Below are 22,680 nucleotides of genomic sequence, written 5' to 3' on the forward strand. Positions count from 1 at the left end.
AGGTCCTGATAGATTCAAAAATGTTAATGTTTGTTTTTTAGTTTTGTTTTTAATGTTGCTGTCATCTCTCTGCCTCTGTCTCTTTTTTTTCTCAGTAAAACTGGTTCTTCTCAAACAGCAAACCCAAACATTGGCCATCTAGCATGGCACATACCTCATTCTACACTCAGAGTCTACTACCACTGGCTGTCTCAAACCTTTTCTCTTCTTTCCTACCCCCTCCTCAGACATTTCTCCTCATGCTGAGAAAATAAAGAGCATTCACCCTGAGTTCCTTTCCCTGCTTCTCTCCATCATACAACACTTGGGCATCATCTCCCTCTTCCTCTCCCTCCCTGCGACTTGTTCCTGTCTAGAAAGAGACCTCTCTCCCTGCCAGCACCCATCTCCCCGAAGGTCCCCTTCATCCTGACCTCTCCAGACTTCTCCAGCAGATTGCCACCACAATTACCCCTTTCACTCTCTAATAATCAGGCTCTCCCTGTCTACTCATTTATTCCCTACTTCCTATAAACACATCTGTCTCCTGCACTCTTAAACAACCCTCCATAGATCTCCCGTCTTTTCAAAACATCCCTAGACATCTCATCTTTCTTTTTCCATCAAAATCCCAGGGGGAAGAAAGATGTGACGCTCATTGCCTCCTCTTCCTCTCCTCTCAGTTTTTTCTTAACTCTGCAGTCTTCCATCCTTATCACACAACCAAAACTGCTCTCTCCTCAGAAGAAGGGTCTTATCAGCCAATATGACCAGTTTCATTCCTATCCTTGCCCGGCTCTCGGACATGTTTAACCCTGATGATCACCTTCTCCTCGGGGATATTATCTCCTCTCTTGGTTTCCATCCTCTCTCTTGGATTTTCTCCTACCTCAGTGACCACTCCTCAGCATCCTTCTTGATTCACCATGTCTGTTGGATCCCCAGCTGTGGATGGATGTCCCCTCGAACTCTTCCCTCTTCTCTTTCTCTGCCTCCACAAAGTCAGCTCCATAGTACCATCCCAAGGATGACAAGGCTAGTTCAGATCTGTTCCCAAGAGGAAGTTGTGCTTGCTTTGGGGCTTCCTGCTTCCCGGAGACTAATGGACTAATTAGAAACTAAAAAGGCTGATTAGAAAGGCAGATCTGTAAGCTGTCACAGTATGTGTCTGAAAGCTATTAAAGCCATTTAACAGAAGTATACAAACAAGTCCTGGGTCTCGTTCCTGTAGGGAACATGAGGAAATTCCTTCTCCCAATGCAGATGGGCATCTTCTCTGCCACTGGTAGACTGAGAGCATGGAAAGATCATGTGAAGGTCATATAGCCCATACTTATCAGAGATAGGAAGTATTTGAACTCAGGTCTTTCTGGGCCTCTTTTCACTAACCCACGCTGCCTCTCATTAATCATTTTTTAAACCCTCTCAGCTCACATTTATAGACTTATTTAATTCTCCTACACTTTAAGAATTGATTGGCCTTTGGACATGCATCTGGCCCTAACTCTTCTGTCTTTCTTACAGGTGTGAAAATGATAGAAGCTTCTCCTCTCTTCTTATGGTGCCTCTGATGCCCTAACCACACCTCCTTGGGTGTCCCTCGGATTAGAAAAATCCAGGGTCCCCTACTGGACTGCAAGGACATGTCTGTTGCAGTCAGGAAGCGGAGCTGGGAAGAGCATGTCACCCAGCGGATGGGATTGCTCCTTCATCCTCCAGATGCCCCCACCCCAACATGCCACCATGGGCTGGTAGCTGACAGCTTACATGCAAGCCTAGAAAAGGGAGGTGCTCTGGCTGGGGGCCACCACCAGAGGTGGGCATCTCTGCCAGATTGCTGCCAGGCCTCAGAGCTGGCCAGCTGCCCTGAACAGCTCCTAGGAAATGTTTCGAGGGAACTGGATAGAAATGACACCTGTGAGGGGGAAGAGGACTTCCTTTCCCTGGAGGCCAGCACCGAAACCCTGGTCCATGTGTCTGATGAGGAAACTGATGCAGAGACAAAACCGGGTGCTACAAACCACTGGAGAGACCCAGACGGGGAGTCAGCAGGTCAATGGAGACTTAATGGAATGGGCACCTTTGTGAACATGCCCCCAAGCCCTGAGGGGGATCAGGAATCACCAGTCTCTTTGGAGGCCTCAGAGACAGCCAGTGAACCTGAGCAGGAGGAGTTCATTCTTATGGAGGAGAGTAGAAAGAAGGAAGACTGGGACCCCAGTGGGGACAACCAGGAGCTTGGCAGTAGCAACCTCAGTGTAAGTAGAGTGAGAGAGGTACCCAAAGCGGATTGCTCAGATACTCTGAGTGCAAATGAAATTCTGCCTGAGAAACAGCTGCTCCATTCTGCTGTGATTGCTCAGCAACGGAGGAAATGTGCTGACGCCATCAAAGACAGGAATGAGAGGCGTGCTGGCGAGGCTCTACAGGATGGATTCTCTGCCTCTCCCTGCGCAGGGAGGACACAACTGCGATCAGAAAACCCTGAGAGCTGCTTGGAGGAGCCTTCCTGTTGTCCCTACACTCTGGACAAAAGTAGTATCCCACACTCCCACTCCGGTGCTCCTCAAAACAAACATCTTCCAGAGGCTGGCTCCAGAGAAGGTGGGCCCTCAGAACATGGAACAGCTCCCATGGCCACTGGAGACCCCTATGGCACGCAAGTCGCTCTTCGAGAAAAAAAGGTAAGACCCATGCATGGACAAGGTTATTCTTTAGTGACAGGACCCAGAAAACTTTCTCAATGTGAGCTGACTTATTACTCTGCTTGGATGTAAGAGATAACAGAGGAGATGTCCTGGGCCCAAAGGTTAGCTAGCTGTTTGCTTGGTTGATTTGCAAGCTTAAGGTTTTCCATGGTTTGGGCCATGGTCCATATGTTGGTGTATTGAGAGTGTCTTTTCTTCCTGGTTTGTAAATAGCATTCTGAGGCATATTTGGTAAGAGCCCTGAATTCTTTTCTGTGAAATTCAGAGTTGGAAAAGACCTTAGAATGTATATAAAAATAATAATTATTATGAGCTTATGTATAGCTTTACTGTGTGCTAGGCATTGTGCTAAGTACTTTACAAATATTTTCTCATTTTATCCTCACAACCTGGGAGAGATGTGCTATTATTATCCCCATTCTTCAAATGAAGAAAGTGAGGCAAACAGAAGGCAAGTGACTTTCCCAGGGTCACACAACATGAGATCAGATCTGAACTCGGAAAGATGGTTCTTTGTAACTCCAGACCCAACACTCTATGTACTGTGGTGCCACCTAGATTAGTTCTAATCCAATTCATGCTCAATCTATATTTTCTTTGAAAATATCCTCAACAAGGGACCACTGAGCTTTTGTTTGGGGACCTCCAAAAAACAGGATCCCAGCACCTTCCCCTCCCAACGCAGCCCATTCTACTTTAAAACAGCTTTAAACGTTAGAGTGTTTTCTCTGAAATCAAGTCAAAATCGGCCCCTTTGTGACTTTCCTCCATTGCTCTTGGTTGTCTGGAGATAAAAATGAATGAGTTTAAGCTATCTTCTACGTGGCGACCCTTCCAGTAATTAGAAACAGTTATCCTCCGTGCCTTATGTCTTCTCCTCTCCAGGTTTACCATCCCTTCTTCCTCCAACTAATAACCACAGAGCACATGACTTTGAGGTGGTTCAGCTCAAGCTGGATACTCTCCAGATCACCAGTGTCCTTCCAAAACTATGACAGCCAAAGCTGAATGCCATATTCCAGATGGGTCTTTACCAAAGCGGACCCTTCAGGGTTTCCCAGTTCCATTCAACATTTATTAAACGACTCTTGTATGTATGTAATATTGTATTATGCACTTCCAAATCAAATACAAAATTGAAATTGTCCCTGCCTTCAAGAAGTTTACACTCTATGAACCTAATTAATTATTCTATTTCTCTTTTAATGTAGCTTAACATTCATTGAGCTTGGTCAGTGACCATATTGTACTACTGACTGATATCAGCTGGACAGTCATTAAAATCTCCAAATCTCTCTCTAACAAAAGTAGGCACTCCTACCCCTCTTCAAAGAGTGAGGTTGATTTTTTAACCTGAGTGTATGATTTTTTTTACTTTTATTTTTTTATTTATATATATACAAATAATTTACTCCTCTCAAACATCATCTTATCAGATGTTCTCATCTACCTAGGTCTAATCATGTAAGCTATTGCCCCCCACTATGTACCCTCTGAAAATGTAGACCTGAGATTGAATAAATGATAAAAATGTCAAGGATCACAGGATCCAAAACAAATCTCTAGGACCTGCTTCCAATTTTACCTCAACCTATTAATGATTCTATTTTTTGATTCTTGTCATTCAGCCAGATCCACTCTACCTGGCTGAGTTCATCATATTCCATTCTTCCCCTCATCTTGCCCATGTGGTGAGTGTCTTATTCATAAAAGCAGTATAACAAAATGGAAAAATAAAAAAAACCTTTGAAATTAAAGTCAGAAGACCTCAGTCTGAATTTTTTGGCTCTGCCACTAAATTTCTTTAAGAAGATCACCTCATTAACTGGGTTCTCAATTTCCCTATCTGCAAAAAATTGGGAGATTGGATCGGATAATATCTAAGGTCTCTTTTTCCCTATGACTCTCAACGATGACTGTCCAAATTTATGATGGAATTAGATCTCTGCTAGGCACTTTCACCTATTGATGGCAATCTCCCTAAAATGTCTATTATCCTGTTTTCTTCAAAAGAGAACAAGGATTGTTCTCCATTTCATTATTTCATTCACCATTATGGTTTGTTCCTTCTTCCACTCACCACAAGGTGATTTCAGGTGTTGCTTTATGAAAGGACAACAACTCTAGCCCCAGAGAACAGAAGTTCCTTGAAAGCAAAGATTATCTTTTTTTTAATTTCTATTTGTGTGTGCTCTTAGTGCTTAGCACAACACATGACCATGTTGTGTTGGTTTCAATTCTATCCACTCTTTGTGACCCCATTTGAAGCTTTCTTAGCAAAGATCTTAAAGTTGTATAATTAGAATCTGCTCCCCAGCACTCTCTTTCCTAGCTTCCCATGTTCCTTCTCATGTTACTTGCTAAGGTAGGGAGGATATAAGTTTTGTGTAGCCCCACCTCTCTCTCCTTTTTCCCTAATTGGCTGGGAAAGCAGGTGTTATGCCAGGCAGGAGAATCTACACACGTAGGTTTACTTTTTGTTAGATAATCAGGTTTGAACTTCCATTTCTTTTCATTTTCTTTCTACTTTGAGTGATTATTAATAAACTTTATAAAATACAATACTTGGAATTATTAGGTATTCATTTAAATTTTACAGAGTAGTTTGCCCTTTCCTTCTCCAGATCATTTTATAGATGAGGAAACTGAGGCCAACAGTGTCTAAGGCCAGATTTGAACTCAGGAAGACTCATGTTCCTGATTTCAGGTCTAGAGCTCTATCCATTGTACTACCTACTACACATGGCAAGTGCTTAATAAATGCTATATGTAAATCTATTGTTCCAGGGCTAACTTGGGAAAAGCAAATATTTTAGCACCTTCTTTTGGGGTACTATTTGAAATCTGTGCATGGGAGGTGGGTCAGAACTCAAACAGTGCTTCCTAAACACTCTCCGTAGTCATTCACTCTTGTGACTATTCTCTGTGACTATTCACTCTTCCCCTCAGCTCATTCCCCAGAGTCAGGCCCATCTCAAGCTATTTCCTGTCTCTCCAGCCAGTTTAGTGGTTTCGAAGCAAGAATCTTCAGAATAGCTCACATTTCTGAAGTACTTTAGGGATCGTCACAGTGGGAGGTTGGTAGTACAAGACTGATTGTCCAGATTTTACAGAGGAGGAAACAGTATCATCAAGAGGTAAAGGACCCACACAGTTATCTGGGACCTGAAGCCAGTTCTCCTGCCTTCCAGGCTAGTGCTCTGGGCTCTAGACAGTGCTACATGCAGTTTCCTCTTGCCATTTCCCCTTGGGCCCATTGTTGTCACGGAAATGTGGAAGGTTACAATAGCAAGAACTTCCTGGTTTCTTTCTCCAAAGACCTGTGAGGGAGGTCAGGGAGAGACCTGGTCTTGGACTTGGACCAAAACCAAGTTCAAAATCTACCTTAGACCGTTAGTAACTTTGTGAGCCCTAGGAACGTCACTTAGCCTCTTACCTTCAGTTCGTTCCCCTGTGAAATGGCAACCTACCTCTTAGAGTAGTTGTGAAAACCAAATGAACTCTATTTATAATATTTATAATTATATTATATATAATAATACAACTATTATATAAATAATATAATATAGTAGAATAATATAATATTCAATATAGAAATAATCTATACACATCTATATAAAAATATATAAAAGATATTGACAGGGTAAATTAGAAGAAATTTCAGAGGAAAGACACCAGCATTAAAGGGAATAGAGGGAGGGGTAGCACCAACTAGGTGCCAGGCACTGTGCTGAGTGCTTTGCAGATATAGGTGTCCCTTCTACATCACTGGGGATAAGGGATGTGGCACCCCCACAATCTGAAAAATCCACGTAAACTTTTTTGGTCCTCCCTTCTTGTCAGAGAAGTCTGGGTTTTTTTTCTTTTTCTTTTATGGGTGTTTACAGTCCTTACTGTAAAATTTGGGTTAAGTATTTGGTCATATCTATAGGTTGATGTTAAGTAAAAATGAGTTTCTAAACTTTTTCTTTGTCATCTGCTGTCTTCATGTGTCATCTGCAAAACTCCCACAAAATTCCCATTTAATTTCTTATGTGAACCCGAAATATATCAAAATCACAATAGGGAAAGTCACAGTGTGGACGGGACACTTGTATTTTCTCATTTGATCCTTAGGAAACCCAGTTTATAGTAGAAGAAGTTGAAGCAGACAGAGGAGGTGTCTTGCCCAGGGGCCCACAGTTAATAAGTGTCAGAGGCCAGATTTGAACTTTTTGACTCCAGTTCTGATGCTCTATCCACTGTGCTACCCTGCTTCCTCTGGCTCATGAAAGTTTCTTGCAGAAGATGAGAATTTAGGTGACAAATGAAGGAATCCAGAGGAGCCAGGAAATGAAGATGAGGTGTCCGAGCATTCCAACCCTGGGGGACAGCCAGGGAAAATCTCAGAGGTAGAGCGCTGCATTGGGAAGAGCTAAGGTCCGTGTCACTGGATCCCAGAATACATGGTTAGAGTGAGTGGAGGGTGTACAGTGTGAGACCAGAAAGATAAGGAAGGGGCCAGATTCTGAATGTCTTTGAATGCTAAACAGAGGATTTTCTCTTTGGTCCTGGAGATGATAGGGAGCCATTGGAGTTTATTGAATGGCAGCGTGATTGGTGAGGGGGGTAAGAGAGGAGGGAAGGTGTGTGATGTGATCGGATCTGAGATTTAAGAAAGTCAATCTGACAAGTCAATGAAGTAGGACAGACTTGAGGCAGATGGACCCACCAGAAGGTACTGGAATGATCTAGGTGTGAGGGGATAAGGACCTACACTAGAGCTGTAGCAATGTCAGAGAAGAGAAGGAGACATAGTTAAGAGAAGCTTTGAAGATAGAATCGACAGCACTAGACAAATGATGAAAAATGGGCAGAGACTGATGAAAGAGAATGAGGAGAACTAAAGAATAATGCCTAGTTTACGCGCCTGAGTGATAGAGAGGATAATCACGTCCTTGACAGTGAAAAGGAAATTTGGAAATGGGGAGGGTATGGAAGGAAAGATAATGACTTAAAAGTTTTAGAAAGGCTGAATTAAACTGTCTGTGGGACATCCAGTTGGAGGTGTTCATTAAGCAGTTGGAGACATGACCATAGAGGCTAGGAGAGAAATTGGGATAAATAAACAGGCCTGATCATCATTTGCACAGAGATGATCATTGAAACCCTGGGATCTGATGAGATAACAACAACAACAAAATAGTAGAGAGGGAAAAGAGAAGAGGGTCCAGGACAGAACCTTGGTAGACATAGGGTTAGGGGGCAGAACCTGGATGATTCTATCAAAGGAGCCTGAGGAGCAGCCTGACAGGTAGGTGGAGAAACAGGAAGAAACAAATGTCATGAAAATCTCAAGAGGAGAGTGCCCAGGAGAAGAGAGAGATCAACAGCATCAAAGTCTGCTGATAGCTCAAGAAGGAGGAGGATTGAGAAAAGGCCATTACTTTAGGCAATTAAAAGATCACTGAGAACTCTGGAGAGTCAGTTGAATGGCGATGTTGGAAGCCAGACTTCAGAGATAGGGAGAGGGGGGAAAAGAAGAAAGTAAATTGAGGCACTATTGTAGAACTCGGAGAATTTAGCCACAAAGGGAAGTAGAGTCATAGATGGATAGCTAGCAGGGATAGAAGGATCAAGTGAGTATTGTTCAAGTGTGAGGGAACACATGGGCATGTTTATAAGCAGTAAGGAAAGAGCCAGTAGAAAGAGAGAGACTGGGGATAAATGAGAGTGGGGGTGATAGAGGGGAGCATCTGGAGGAGAAGATGGGATGGAATGGGATAATTTGTACAAGTAGGGAGATTCACCTTGGCAAAGAGAAGGGGTGCCTCTTCCTGTGAGATAAAGTTGAAGGAAGAGAATAGCAGCTAGCAGCTAGATAATGTAAGATGAGGGGGAAAAGGAGAAGAAGGAGCTTTCTGTGGATGACCTCAATTTTTTTCTAGTGAAATATAAAGAGCCTCAGCTGAGAAGGTGAAGGAAGGAGGAACCACAGGAGGTTTGAAGAGAGATGAAAAGGTCTGGGAGAGTTGCTAAGGAGAGTGGGATCATAAATCAACTGGTGGGGAGGGCATACAAGAGCTGCCTTATAGCAGTGAGGGCCCAGTTGAAGTTATGTAACATAAGTTTATCCATGGCAAATGGAAAATGGGGTTTTAATAATATCCATGAAGGGTTCAGACTCACTGGGAAAGGGAGGTTACCACAGAATGAGAGATCAGGTAGGTAATCACTGCCACTAAGGGTTCAGCCATCGATTGGTCCTAGGGATCAGGCAATTTTGGGTGTGTGACTAAAAAGCACAAAGGGGAGAACTTAGAAGGTATCTGAGTGGGGCAAGATTATTATGATAGAGTTGTAGGGGGTCAGAAGGAACATTCAGGGAGCCCAGGATGCTGCCTACCTGCCCAGGCAGTCACAGGCAAGGCAACATTGAGAAATAGATTCTAAAAGAGCACAGCAAACCTTTACCCAATACCAGAAAGCTCAGGCCCCGGGAAATCCTGAGAGCTTGGGCTCTTCCCCTTCCTAGAGAATCTGCAGTTCCTCCAACCCAAACCATTTTATCCATGATGATGATACCATTCATGGCACAAATCCTGTCACCATTTGGTGAGGTTTCCTATGACACATATGATATATTCCTTCTGTTATGAAAAAAAGAAAAGAAAAACATGGAGGGAAGGGTGGAGGATGGAAACCCTACTGATGGTCCTTCAACAGCTGCTCCTGGTAGATTAAATGCATTGATACCTAGAGTACCATGACTAAAAAAATTAAAAAGCAAAAATGGATGAAAATCATAGTGCGTGTGTGTCCGCACCCATGCATGCATGCACACACGTGTATAATCTTGGGCAGGTGCTTCAAATGGACAGTGAGCCAAGCCCAGGAATGAGGAGAGAAGAAGGCAGGAAGGCAGGAAGGCAGGAAGGCAGGAAGGAAGGAAGGAAGAAGGAAGGAAGGAAGGAAGGAAGGAAGGAAGGAAGGAAGGAAGGAAGGAAGGAAGGAAGGAAGGTAATATGGACAACCATTTATAAGGTGCTCACTGAGCTACAAATAAGAACAAAAAGAAAGACAGTCCCTGCTTTCAAGGAGCTTCCATTCTAGTGAGGAAGACGACATCCCCCCAAAAAAAAGACTGAAGAGTTGGGATGGGGATGGGGAAAGAGCCCAGAATGGGGGTCTGATTCTGAAGTCCAGAAAATCAGGAACTAGGTCTTGAGGGGCAGGAAAGAAAAGCTGACCTGGACCCTTCCACAAAAAAGGGAGCTCCAGGAGGAGTTCATCAGTGGGAGAGAGGAGTTGAGAAAGCCTGGGAGTAGTAAGGTTCCTGGGGGAGGAGGCCCCAGGCATGCTAACCTACATTAACAGGGGGGATTTCCTGACCTGGGAGTACCCTGTGCCAAAGAAATCCCAGGCCCATCCCTACCCAGACTGGCCAAAGGGGGCCTCTCACTTTGCCTGTCTGGGCTTCAGCTTGCCCATCTATAAATGAAAGCAGGATTCAATGTCTCTGATAGAGACCCAGGAGCTGCCACCCCATGATGGTGGTGAGGATGACACTTCTGGCTTCAGATTTGGATCCCAAAGTTGAGCAAATTGAACCCAAACTGCACCAGTGCTCTCAGACATTCCTGGGGAGAGTTGGAAATGAATCATCTGAGGAGGGAGGAGGGGGAAGAAGTGTGGGCTCTGGCCAAATGAGAGAATCATCTTATTCCAGGGACGGCCCCTTGGAGCAAAGTGGTATTTATCATCTGTGTGGATTCGTAAGACTCTCCATCTCCTTGGTTCCTGCCAACGTTCCCACTGCCCTGCCCTCTCAGACGGGTTTCTGTTAGCCCTCCACCTAGGTCAGCCCTGATGTCACAGCAGCAGGGGGAGGAGGCTGGCTCCGTAGGGAGCTGGGCCCTCGGCTCTCCAGGGATCTTGCTCGGAGGAAGTCCTTTGTTTGAAATAATCACTGTAGTGTTTGCCTCCACTGGGTCAGGAAACAGCCTCATGGGAACTCGAGTTCCCTTCCATACATTGTCAGAGAAGACAGATGTGCTTCCCACTCCTCCAGCTGTGATCAGTGGGTTGTTACATTAAAAGGTTTTGTTGGATTCCTGCTGGAGAGAAAGTCAGTTTACTCTCTGAGGAAGCCATGATGGAGACCATGGGGTCCAATCCCAGAATTTTTATGGTGGGCTGTGCCAAACATAAGCCAGGATACTACATAAGATACCATTGGAGGAAACCTGGGAAAAATAAAACATCCCCTTCCCTCCTCCAAAAAAAGCAAAAATCCAGCTGGCTACATCTCTCAGAGCTTACTGAGTCACTTTGACCTGGCAGAGATGTTTAGAGAAAGTTTGTGCCTGATGACCTCATTTTGCAGCTGGGAAAGAGGAGGCCCAAAGAGGGGAAGGGACTTGACCAGGATCCCACATCACATCAGTGATGGAGCAAGGGTTTGGATCCAGGTCCTCTGGCTCCCAGCTCATTACTTCCCACCATTCTTGCTTGAGTTAAAATTTGTAAAGCATTTCACGCAGTACCTAAATAGTAGGCACCTAATAAATGCTTGTTCCCTTCCTTTCCCCACTTCTTGTGAAAAGTCAAGCAGCCAGAACCACCTACTCAAAAAATAGATTTTTCCTCTTTGATCCTTTAGTTAGGTAGATCCCAGGAACAGCTCTTTCTCTCTCCCTCTCTCTCTCTCTGTGTATCTCTCTCTCTCTCTGTCTCTGTCTCTCTGTCTGTGTGTGTGTCTCTCTCTCTTTCTCTCTCTCTTTCTCTCTGTGTCTCTCTCTGTGTGTGTCTCTATCTCTTTCTCTCTCTCTCTCTCTCTCTCTCTCTCTCTCTCTCTCTGTCTCTCTGTGTCTCTCTCTGTGTCTCTCTCTGTGTCTCTGTCTGTCTCTCTGTGTCTCTCTCTGTGTCTCTGTCTGTCTGTCTATCTGTCTGTCTGTCTGTCTCTCTCTCTCTGTCTCTGTCTCTCTGTCTGTGTGTGTGTCTCTGTGTGTGTGTCTCTCTCTCTCTCTCTTTCTCTCTGTGTCTCTGTGTGTGTCTCTCTCTCTTTCTCTCTCTCTCTTTCTCTCTCTGTCTGTCTCTCTGTGTCTCTCTCTCTGTGTCTCTGTCTGTGTCTCTGTCTGTCTGTCTCTCTCTGTGTCTCTGTCTGTCTGTCTGTCTGTCTCTCTCTCTCTCTCTGTGTCTCTCTCTCTCAATTAAGTTAATTTCCCTTGTCCTGACTCAACTTGCTTTCCCTTTGGAGCAGTTCAGGGCCTTCAGGTCACCTCCTGTGTGGATGCATTTAGAACATTCTGTGGATTGTTATATCAGACACTTACTGACTTAAGAGTTTTGTAGAAAGTAATGGGCGAAAACCCGCACGGTCACAAGAATTAAGGGTGAGAGCTGGGCAGGCACTTAAAGACTTTTGAAAGGGACCAATGGAGTCTATGGAAGCACGAAGTGTGACCCTTGTATTTGAACACAGAACCAGGAGCAATGGGGGAAAGCTGCAAAGAGGTAGATTCAGAGAGACAACAGGGTCCCCATCAATGGTGATGCTCAGCAGAAGTCAGATAACCATTTCTTGGTATGGTGTGAGGGGGATCCCCATGCAGAGACAAGTTGTAGTGGATCCCCTCCCACTCTGAGATCCTGCTTTTCTCCATGCCCTGAGTTATAAGATAATTTAGAGATCATTGGCAATAAAAGAAATTACACTGGGACTCACAAGGCATTCTCCATCAGTTATGTCCTTTAGGCCTCCCAATAAACTAATGAGGTAATTAGAAGGGCTAATATTCTTCCCATTGTGCAAAGGAGAAAAATGGGTTCCTAGCACCATGGCTAGGTCACCTGGTGACCCAAAAAGTGTCCGTAGAGTTTTGAACCCAGATCTTCTTGACTCCAAGTACAATGTTTGATCAACTCAGCCATACTTCATCCTACCCTGTTTTGCCTTTGAATAAGCAGTAGTGTCCTCCTCAACTTGGTGCAGGATGGTACTTCGCTGCTCATGCGTCAGCCTGTTTCCTTTGCTTTTGTCACTGTCCTTTAGGACATGTGTCCCTGCTAAGATGGGAACATTGATGGAGAGTATCTCCCTGAGGGAAAAGGGCTGTTATAAGGAGGACATCACTTTCCATATTCCCAGAAATGGTGGCAACAGGAGCAACAAAGCCCAAGGAAGCAATAGAAGAGTAAAAAGATATATACATACTTAGATATATTGATATATAGACACATAAATATATCTCTGTACAGATACATAGATTCTATATTGTACTATACTCTATCACAAGGTATTTTATACTAATATGAAGAGAATGAATACTATTTAGGGAGCTAGGGGTGGTACAGTAGAGAGAGCACTGAATTTGGCCTTTAGGAAAACTTGGTTCAACTCTTGCCTCAGTCACTTGCCAGCTATATGAGCTAGGGCAAGTTCTTTCACCTCTCTGCACCTCCTTTTTTCATCTGTAAAATGGACACAATGATAGCACTTCCTTGCCAAGGTTATTAGGAGGGTCAAATGTGATAACATGTAAGGTGCTTTGCCAACCTTAAGACCAACTCGAAATGCTCACTAGACTAATTGGCTTTTATAGCTACGTGGGATCCTGGCAGCTGGTTAGTCAGTTTAACAAGCATTTACCAAGTGCCCACTATGTGCCAGTCACTGTTCACCCACCTAAGGAAGCTGAGGTCCATAAATGATGATAAGTGCTTTGGTCAAAGTTGCATGCTGAAAAGCAAGTGTCCAGAGCCCAGAATCAGCACTCTTTCCATTATTCCAAGTATGATTGCATCAGGAATGCTGCAGGGAGCAGATGAGCTTTCTGCCTGCCAGTGTCAACTTGCCATCCTGGAATTGGGACCTGGGTAGATGCCTCTGCCCAGCTCCTATCTGGACTGTCTCCCTGGGCTTTATTACAGACCCAGAAGATAGACACTCTCTTTATTATCCCTCCCTATTCCATCCTGCCCATCTTCTGCCTGGGCTTAGTCTTCAGACTGGAGGAGGAGAGCAAATGCTTTTTGTCCAGACTGTCCCCTCCAACCTTCCTGCACCTAGAATGTGGAATAGAGCCAAAAAAAGACACATATACCCCACTCTCACCTTGGTGAGAGGGACCTGGGCATTGGCACCTGAGAATGTCCTCAAAATCCTAAGGAGAACAGGAAGGAGAAGGGAGCTCTTCTTAGAGAATCTCCAGGTAGGAAAGTTTGGAAGGTAGAAATGGGGCTTGAGTTTTCATCTTCTATGAAGTCATCTTTTCCTGAATCCAATTAGTTCCCACCCAGCTCTGGGTTATGATATTCTTCCTATATTTTTAGCATCTGTAGAGCCCTCTCTCTTGAGTCATAGAAGGTCCAAAATAGACAAACTGCTGTCAAGGCTGAGGTCACCAAGAATCTACCCAAAGGAGCTCTCCGCCACAGGACTCATACCAAACACTGGAAGGCTTCAGTCAAGGTCACTGAATAGGCATTCATTTGGGCACCAACTGTTGCAAAGATAATGGGATGATGGCATGAAAGACTATACATTCTCTTAACCTTGACTTTGGAGAGCCTTGATGCAAAAAGTGGCAAAAGACAAAATGTGTTGGAGAGTCTCAAGGGGAAAGGTCTTGGGAATAGGGGTACTATCAGATGAGGGAATCAGAGAAGACCGTGTGGAGAAAGTAGGGACTTGAGTGTATAGGACTTTAGGAACAAGGGATGAGAGAGTCCAGATTCAAAGGAAGGCTGGCTTCACCTTCCCTGGTGTGTCTCCTGTCTCTTGGTTGATTTCTTGTGCTATCTTGGACTGGATGGAGGAACTTACTAGTGTTGGTCTTTCTTCTTGATGCTTCTACCCGTATTCTCTTGAATCTATGCTGGGGTGTCTATTAGTAAATTAAGGCTCCCCAAAGATCTTTTAGGTCCCCCTCTGTCCAGAAGGGGCATCATGGAGTCTCTTTCCAATGCATTTGTGGAATGGTGGCACTTCTCAGTTATCTAGAAAATATAAATGGCACTTAAGAGGGAGTGCCATTAAGACTTATCTTGACCCATGAAAAAAATTGCTATTTCCTCTAGCACTGGATCTTCATATGGTCTGTCTCAAGACACTTCACCAAGAGTGGTCAGGTAGGACTGAATCTTTGTTTTGGATTTGGAAAACCAAAAACAATGCCCATGGCAACACTACCATGCTTTGTCTTCTTGATTTGGTGTGCTTAAAAAAAATTGATTATGGCAGCAAACTCTCTGGTTTCCCCATCTGAGCTTATCTTTGGATAATAGATACAGATACGGATTTCTATTAAAAATCTTTCCCATAAGGGAGCATCTAAGGACCTTGAGCTCCACTGACATGAATAAATGAACAATCAAATAAACAAATGGATGGATGGATGGATGGATGGATGGTTGGATGAATAGATAGATTGATGGATGATCATTTGTAGGCACCTACTATGTACTAAATGGTGGAGGTACAAAAAGAATAGCTCCTCTTTTTAAAAGCCTCACATTCTAATGAGGGAGACAATACATAAAGTAGGGTTCAGCCTCAAGTGTGATAGAAAAGCCCTGGAGGGTCTTAGGGCACCATCTTCAAGAAACTTGAGTCAGCTGGGGTAGGACTGGACTAAACAAATGGGCGTAATGTAGGTATATTAAATGAATGATAAAAAGTTCAGAGGAAGGAAAGAAGCTTTGTTGATGTGGGGGGGGGGGGGGGGAGTTATTGGGATAGGTCTAAAGGACAGAGGATTAAGAAATTCTTGTCTGGTATCCTGCCTGATGGGAGCAAAGTTATACGGGAGGGGCCAGGGGCCATGCTATCAAGTTTGGAAAATTAGCAAAATAAAAAAGAAAATTTTACTTTTTGATTACTTTATAGCCCTTCTCTGACAATCTTGATTTTTTTTAAAAGGCATGCACCAAAATCCCTGACAGTCTTACTTCTGTGTCCTTTGGAATGTGTGGTTTCCCTTGCTCACAGGAAGTAATGTTGTTTTTCATAATATTATTTTTCTTTCTTTCATTGGTAGCAAAGGGTCACCCTTAAGACTATGGGAAAGGGTAGCAGGCCTGACTTTAAGGTTTCTGCACGGATAGGAGGTCCCCAGAGTTGGTGTTGAACATAGAGGGTTGTGTAAGCAGGGTCTTGGGTGATGAGTCAGCCTCTCTGGAGCAGAATAACTCTGGAATTCAATTAAGCAAAGCACTCATCTTTATTTCATAAAAAAAAAAAATAGAAGCAGCAGCTTTGGGAAGAATCATTCATTTCACAGCTGTGAGAGAAGGAGGCAGGAGGGGGGATATTTAGAGATCTGACCCCCTGAAAATCCAGGAAGGACTCAGAAGCTTGGGATTGTTTGTAAGAGACCACCTTCGTTCTGCCTTGGGAGCTATCCAGATACAGGGTCAACACCCCCAGCTTCCTGTCTCAGAACGAAAAACCAAGAGAGGAGAGAAGAGCCTGAGAGAGACAGAGAGCAAGCTTATAAACAAGAGAGTTTCACAGGGCTCAGAAAATCCTCCTGAGACCAAGCGGGAGAGGAAAGCCAGCTTTGGATGACTCTCTTAAGATGGAGCCAGGTCAGCTCTCATGGAGTAGGCAGGAGTTTTTCCAATTTGCCTGAAATACAAGATTCACAGAAGGAAGACACCCACCACCCATAAACATAAACATCTATCGATAATCAGGAAGAAATAAGTTCCTTAGAGATGAGCACCGATCTTGCAGCAATCTATGGAATCTACGATACTGCTTGCTTTCTCCTGTCATTGCTCCCTCCAAACAACTCTCCCCCCTTCATCCCTCTCCTTATCCATCCCTTCCTTCCTCTTGTCCATTTCTCCATCTCTCCCTCTTTTATCCTTCTCTCCATCCCTTCCTTTTTCCTTTCCTTCCATTGAACAATTATCTTCTGTAGACACTGCTTTGAGCAGAAGGCATAAAGAGGAAAACTAATGTAATGCCTGCCCTCCAAGGTTTGTAGTCTAAAAGGAAGGAGGGTGGTTTACAACTAGAGGAGCTGAGTTCATTTTAGTTGAGTCATTGTAAGTAGCGACAAAGGAAGAAAAATTCATCATGGCAGTGCCTCAGTTACCTCTTTCATGTAAAGAACTGTGGAGATGAGGAGAAGGGTGGCTAGCTAATTGATGCATCTATCCAACGCCATGAGATTTTGGTCTACAGAGGGGTGTCCCTGCTCTCACGAAGCATGAGAGAAGGACAGGCTCTCTGTCTCTAGACCATTCATCCAAACTAGCCTCTGGTCATTTCTGAGGTTTAAAGCAATATGGTAAGCTTAAATTGTTTGTCTTCTGAATGGCCAAGAACACTCCACATCTGCCCTCTCCCAACTTGGCATTTTCACTCTCCTTTCCCATCAGCCCCCTCTTGGCTTCCCTGGTTTCCTTCAGGTGTCAGCTCAAACTCCACTTTCTACACAATGTCTCCCAGATCTCCCTTAATTCCAGTGCCTTCCCTATCTTCATTATCTCCTACTGATCCCATCTCCAGCTGTCAGAATGGTATCTCCCTTATTAGACTGTGAGCTCCTAGGGAGCAGGACCTGGCTTTTGCCTTTCTTTGCAACCCTAGCTCTTAGCAAGATGCTGGCACACAGTAGGAGCTTACTTATTACTTCATGACTGGCTCATAACAGCAAACATTCAGATAGTTCTTTAAGGTTTCCAAAGGACTTTTCCTAGAGAGTATCCTCAGACCTTCACCAAAAAAGCCAAGCAGGTAGTATCATTATCACCCCCATTCTCATGATGACAAAACTGAGGCTGAGATTGATGAAGGGACCTGCAGGTCTTCCTGATTCCAAGTCCAACACAACCCACTGCACCACCTAGCTCTCCTGAACTGCTAACAGTTGTTTGGGATGTGCTGGCTGTGAAAGGAAAGCTATTCCCTGAGGAAGGAGAAAGCTGAAAGGAAGGCCCACATGGGGAACTTGGCCAGCCTTGATTGCTCCTTAGTTTTCCCTCCCTCACTCTTGAGGAATGGGCTGCCTACAAGGGGTGCAGACTCAGAGCAAGAGACTTTCCTGGGTGCTGGGGGGTAGCTGGGTCAAACCCTTCTGCCTGAGCCTCCAAAGAGCTTCTAATCTACAAAGGGAAGTAGAATGGTGTCATGAATGGATGCTTTCTAATGAAAAGGCTGATGTAAGTCAGGGGAGGGAAAGCTCCTCAGCTCGATAATCAGGGAAGGTGCCTTGAAGAAGAACCATCTGCTAAATGCATGGCCTCAAGGGCTTTTACTGAAGTCATTGACAAAGATGCTGCCTAGTCCAAGAACAAGTCCTGATCCCTGGGGCGTTCCATTAGCGAGCTCCAGCCAAGGTGACACAGAATGGTGAATGACCACCATTTATTTATTTATCCTTAAGCCTGGCACGTGTCTTCTGTGTGACCTGGGGAAGGTCCCTTCACATCTCAGGGGTCTCAGGAGCACCCTGAGATACAGAAGGGTGCTCGCCTAGACCAGTAGATGCATTTCCTCACCAAAGAATTCCCTATATGAATGAAGCCATCTCTCCACTCCCTTGTCCTGTTCTTCAGGAAGAACCTTCTATGTCTCAGCTGAATCCCTCTGCTTGACAGTAGCTGCATGGAAATGGGGCCTGCCCAACCACGTCCTGCTAACCCTTTGTTTTCTCAAATACTTTGGACCAAAAATTTCTAGGTTTCCATTCCCCACCTATCCCAAGGGAAATGAAACCTAGGAATTCTTTTTTGTATGCCTCAGTTTCCTCAACTGTAAAATGGGGGTGTTAACAGCACCTACCTCCCAGGGTTATTATGAGTATCAAATGAGATACTATTTGTAAGATGCTTTCAGCACAATGCCTGGCATGCAGTAGGTGCTTAAAAAATGCTCATTCCCATCCTTTTTGCCCCTTTTTCCAAGTTTTATTTTTGTAAACAAATTCTACCACTCAAAGGCACAACCTGAGGTTTAAAAAAGAAAAAAACTGGATGTCATCTGATGCCAGGTTTACCGTAGGTGCTGTATCCCTTCTCTGTGATTATATATTATTACAGACTAACTAATGGTTTTAAATATTCAGGCCCCCTTGTAAGCTTACGTCCAAGGCCATGGAGTCCCTGATGTGTGCATGCCGCAGGGCTGACCTCTGTTACTGAAATGGAGAATCTCTACCTCATGGCCTCCAGGGTGCTGAGATACCGAGCTGGAAAGGCATTCCATCCCAGGAGAGCTGGAGCTGCCATCCTTCCTTCTCCTTCTCATATTCTGGCAATCGCTAGCTTTTACTTGGTTCTTTAAGTTCATAAAATGTTTCACAAATATCATTTCTTTTGAACTTCATAATACTCCTGGGGAACAAGGGTGATTATTATTCTCATTTTAGAGAAGAGGGAATTGAGGCAAATTACCCAAGGTCACACCGATAGTGTCTGGGGTAGGATTTAGGGCTAGGTAGATCTTCTGGACTCCAGGACCCTCTCTCTCCACTGTGGCACCACCTGGGTTTCCTGAGGTTCCTGGCAAGTTTTCCCTCCTCTCCCTCACTGCCCAGGTCCAGACTTCTTAGGTCCTACCGTCCTGGTCTTCCCTCTGGGGACTTTTTCAGCCTATCCCATTGGTTTGCAGTTTGCTCCTCACCAAAGACTATGGAGGTTACACATGAGCAGCTCCTAATCATGTGGTCACCTGGGCCACAACCCTTGTTAGCCACGAGTCCATGCAGCACTCTGGAACTAGACATTTAGCTGGCCCTGAGGCCTGGTCACCTAAGTCAAATGTCCCTGAATCTCTCCACTAATGGGGCCCGATAGCCCTCTGGTGGCCTCCTGCAGTCTGAGAATGAAAGATGGTCCACTCTGTGCTGGTCAAGGAGGCAGCTATAGTAGAAGGAGAACAAGGGGGACCACTGAATCAGCAGCAGCATCCTCACCATAATCGTTACAATATGATGATGAAAATGATAATCAGTTGAATCTCTACAGTGCTTTAAGGTTTACAAAATGCTGTGGCAGAGCACCTTACCAAGAGTTCTGCCTTTGAATGAGAAAGGATTATCTAGGAGGAGAAGCTGGACCCCTCATGCCTAGAGGTGACATACCTGAGAGCTACAATCTGAGAGAGTCAAAGAGGAGACGGTGATGGCCTGCTGATATTTGGTTAAAGTTCGAAGAGCACAATAGGACTTCAGTTGAAAAGCAAGGACCACCTCACCAATCTGGGAACAGAAAGGAACCTCCAAGGCCATCAACTCTGAGCCCCTCATTTTAAAGATAAGGAAACTGAGGTTGTTCATGGTGAAGTGACTTGTTTGGTGTCACACAGCCAGGTTGAAACTCAGATATTCTCTCCTGGCCCCATGGTCTATCCATCCACTGTGCCACCTCGCCATCTCTAGGATTTTGGATATTAACAATGTGGTTGCAATTCCTCCCCTGTTTTGCCCATTGTAAATTCAGTAATAAACTATCCATCCTTCATGCAATTTAATGATTAAAAATAGGAAAAGTCACAAAGACAAAGACAGATCCTGAGACAGTTTACTAAAGACCATCTTCAAATTGACATTCCAACCCTTAATAATTTTCCTTTGGATCCAGTGTAATACAGGTTTTAGCATTGCCATGTTTGGCTTAGGTCAAACCTGACAGTTGCCCTGGATGGAATGTTGACCTAAGCCAAACATGGCAATGCTAAAACCTGTATTATACCAGCCACTTTGATTTTTAGTTTTTTTAATTTTTAATATTTTTCCATGGTTATGTGATTTATTTTCTCTCCCTCCCCTCTTTCTTAACCCCCCAGAGCTGACAAGCAATTCCACTAGATTTTACATATGTTATCACTTGATGCCTATTTCCATATTATTCATTTTTGTAATAGAGTAGCAGTCTTTTAAAACCAAAACTCCCAATCATATATCCATATAAATAATTGATAAATCATGTATTTCTTCTGTTTCTACTCCCACAGTTCTTTCTCTCAACATGGATAGCATTCTTTCTCATAAGTCCCTTAGGAATGTCCTGGATCAGTGGTTTCCAAACTTTTTTGGTCTACCACCCCCTTTCCAGAAAAAATATTACTTAGCCCCCTGGAAATTAATTTTTTTTATTTTAATAGCAATTAATAGGAAAGATAAATGCACCTGTGGCCATCACCGCCCCCCTGGATCGCTGCAGCACCCACCAGGGAGCGGTGGTGTCCACTTTGGGAATCACTGGTCTGAATCATCAGATTGCTACTGATAGCCAAGTCAATTACATTTGATCATCCCACAGTGTTTCAGTCTCTGTGTACAATGTTCTCCTGATTCTACTCATTTCACTCCACGTCAGTTTGTGGAGATTCTTCCAAGTCACATAGAAATCAAGCAGTTCATCATTCCTTATAGCACAATAGTATTTCATCACCATCATATACCACAATTTATTTAGCCATTCCTCCATCAAGGAACACCCCCTCATTTTCCAATTTTTTTTATCACCACAAAGAGTGTGGCTATGAGTATTTTTGTATAACTTTTTATTATCTCTTTGGGATACAAACCCAATAGTGGTATTGCTGGATCAAAGGGCATGCAATCTTTTAAAACCCTTTGGGTATAATTCCAAATTATCTTCCAGAATGGTTGGATCAATTCACAACTCCACCATTAAGGTCCCAATTTTGCTACATCCCCTCCAACATTTATTATTTTCCTTTACTGTCATATTGGCCAGTCTGCTAGGCATGAGGTGATACCTTAGAGTTGTTTTGATTTGCATTTCTCTAATCAGGAGGGATTTAGAACACTTTTTCATGTGATTATTGATAGTTTCAATTTCTTCATCTGAAAACTGTCCACGTCCCTGGACCATTTGTCAATTGGGGGAATGGCTTCATTTCTTATACATTTGACTTAGTTCCTTATAAATTTACATTTACTTACTTTGAATCCACCTACTCTTACTATTTCTTGGGCCAAATTTCTAAACCTTTTCCCACAAGAATAACAGGACAAACAATTGTCAAGTGCTTGGCTTAAACCTAAGCAAATAGATTTCCCTCATCTCCTCATATAGTTGTCCTCAGAGAAATGAAGGTCAGTCTCACCTCACCTGTTCTTGACAAAGCCACCCTGGCTCAATGTAATCACAGCTTCCTTTCTCCACACAGTCACTAACTCTCATTTCCATGATAATTCCTAGAATTTACCCAGGAGTTGGAGACAGCCTCTCTGGTCCAGAATTTGCAGGCTCCCTTCTCTTTTCAAGCTCTGAGGGTTGGAGGCAATCAGATGTGTTTTTGTTTTGTTTTGTGGTGGTTGAACCCAGGACTGTATGATTTCATCCCGTCAATGGGCTTCCCTGTTTAGACAATAATATCTAGGTTGAGTCAGTCTGAAGCCAGGGATAGGTCAGGACAGCTAATTTTGTGCCCTGTCATTACCGTGGTATCTGGGCCATTAGCCATGGGGCTCAGTCCCTTTGGTTTCCATTGATGGCAAGTTCTGTCCTTGGCCTGTGCCGGCTCCCCTAGAGACAGTGTTCCCCAGCACCTCCTGGCCCACCAAGCTGATGGTTCCAACGAGTGTCTGTTCTCTTGGCTTCCTCCTTTGCATCATTCACTCCCTTCCCATTCCGTCCCTTGGAGATGGAAGTGGATGCTCTTTGCCCTATCCCTGGACGGAGAGGGAACAAAAGAGTCAGCCTGTGATTTCCTACCCACTGGAGCTGTTATCAGATGGGAAGGCCAGGCTGTGTAACAGCTCAGACCACCAAGAAAAGCTTTTTCTTTTCTTCTTCTGCCTAGATCTTGCAGGAACATCTTGTCTTCCATGGTAGGTACTGCAGAAAGGGATATTCCCCTTCTCCCCAAAAAGAGAAAACAGAGGGAATTTAGGCTCTCCTAGAAGGCCCAATGCCCAGAGTGAAAGTGGCATTCCTCCTCCTATCCTCTTCTCTGGGCAGATGAAAAATAATGATAATAATTGTTATTTATAATAATAATATTGCAATTTTCTATAGTGCTTACTAT

The 22,680-nt window shown here is 44.1% G+C and overlaps 1 protein-coding gene across 1 annotated transcript in view; it reads left to right on the forward strand.

The window, feature by feature from the left end:
- Positions 1 to 1,622: 1,622 nt before the first annotated feature.
- Positions 1,623 to 22,680, forward strand: part of DLC1 (DLC1 Rho GTPase activating protein) — a 209,191-nt gene continuing 188,133 nt past the window's right edge. Inside the window, exon 1 of the mRNA XM_044681134.1 lies at positions 1,623 to 2,663. Within this exon, the coding sequence (XP_044537069.1) occupies positions 1,623 to 2,663 (1,041 nt within the window). The remainder of the gene's footprint in view (positions 2,664 to 22,680) is intronic.

The sequence above is a fragment of the Gracilinanus agilis genome, chromosome 6 (assembly GCF_016433145.1).
Source record: "Gracilinanus agilis isolate LMUSP501 chromosome 6, AgileGrace, whole genome shotgun sequence".
Classification (NCBI taxonomy): domain Eukaryota; kingdom Metazoa; phylum Chordata; class Mammalia; order Didelphimorphia; family Didelphidae; genus Gracilinanus; species Gracilinanus agilis.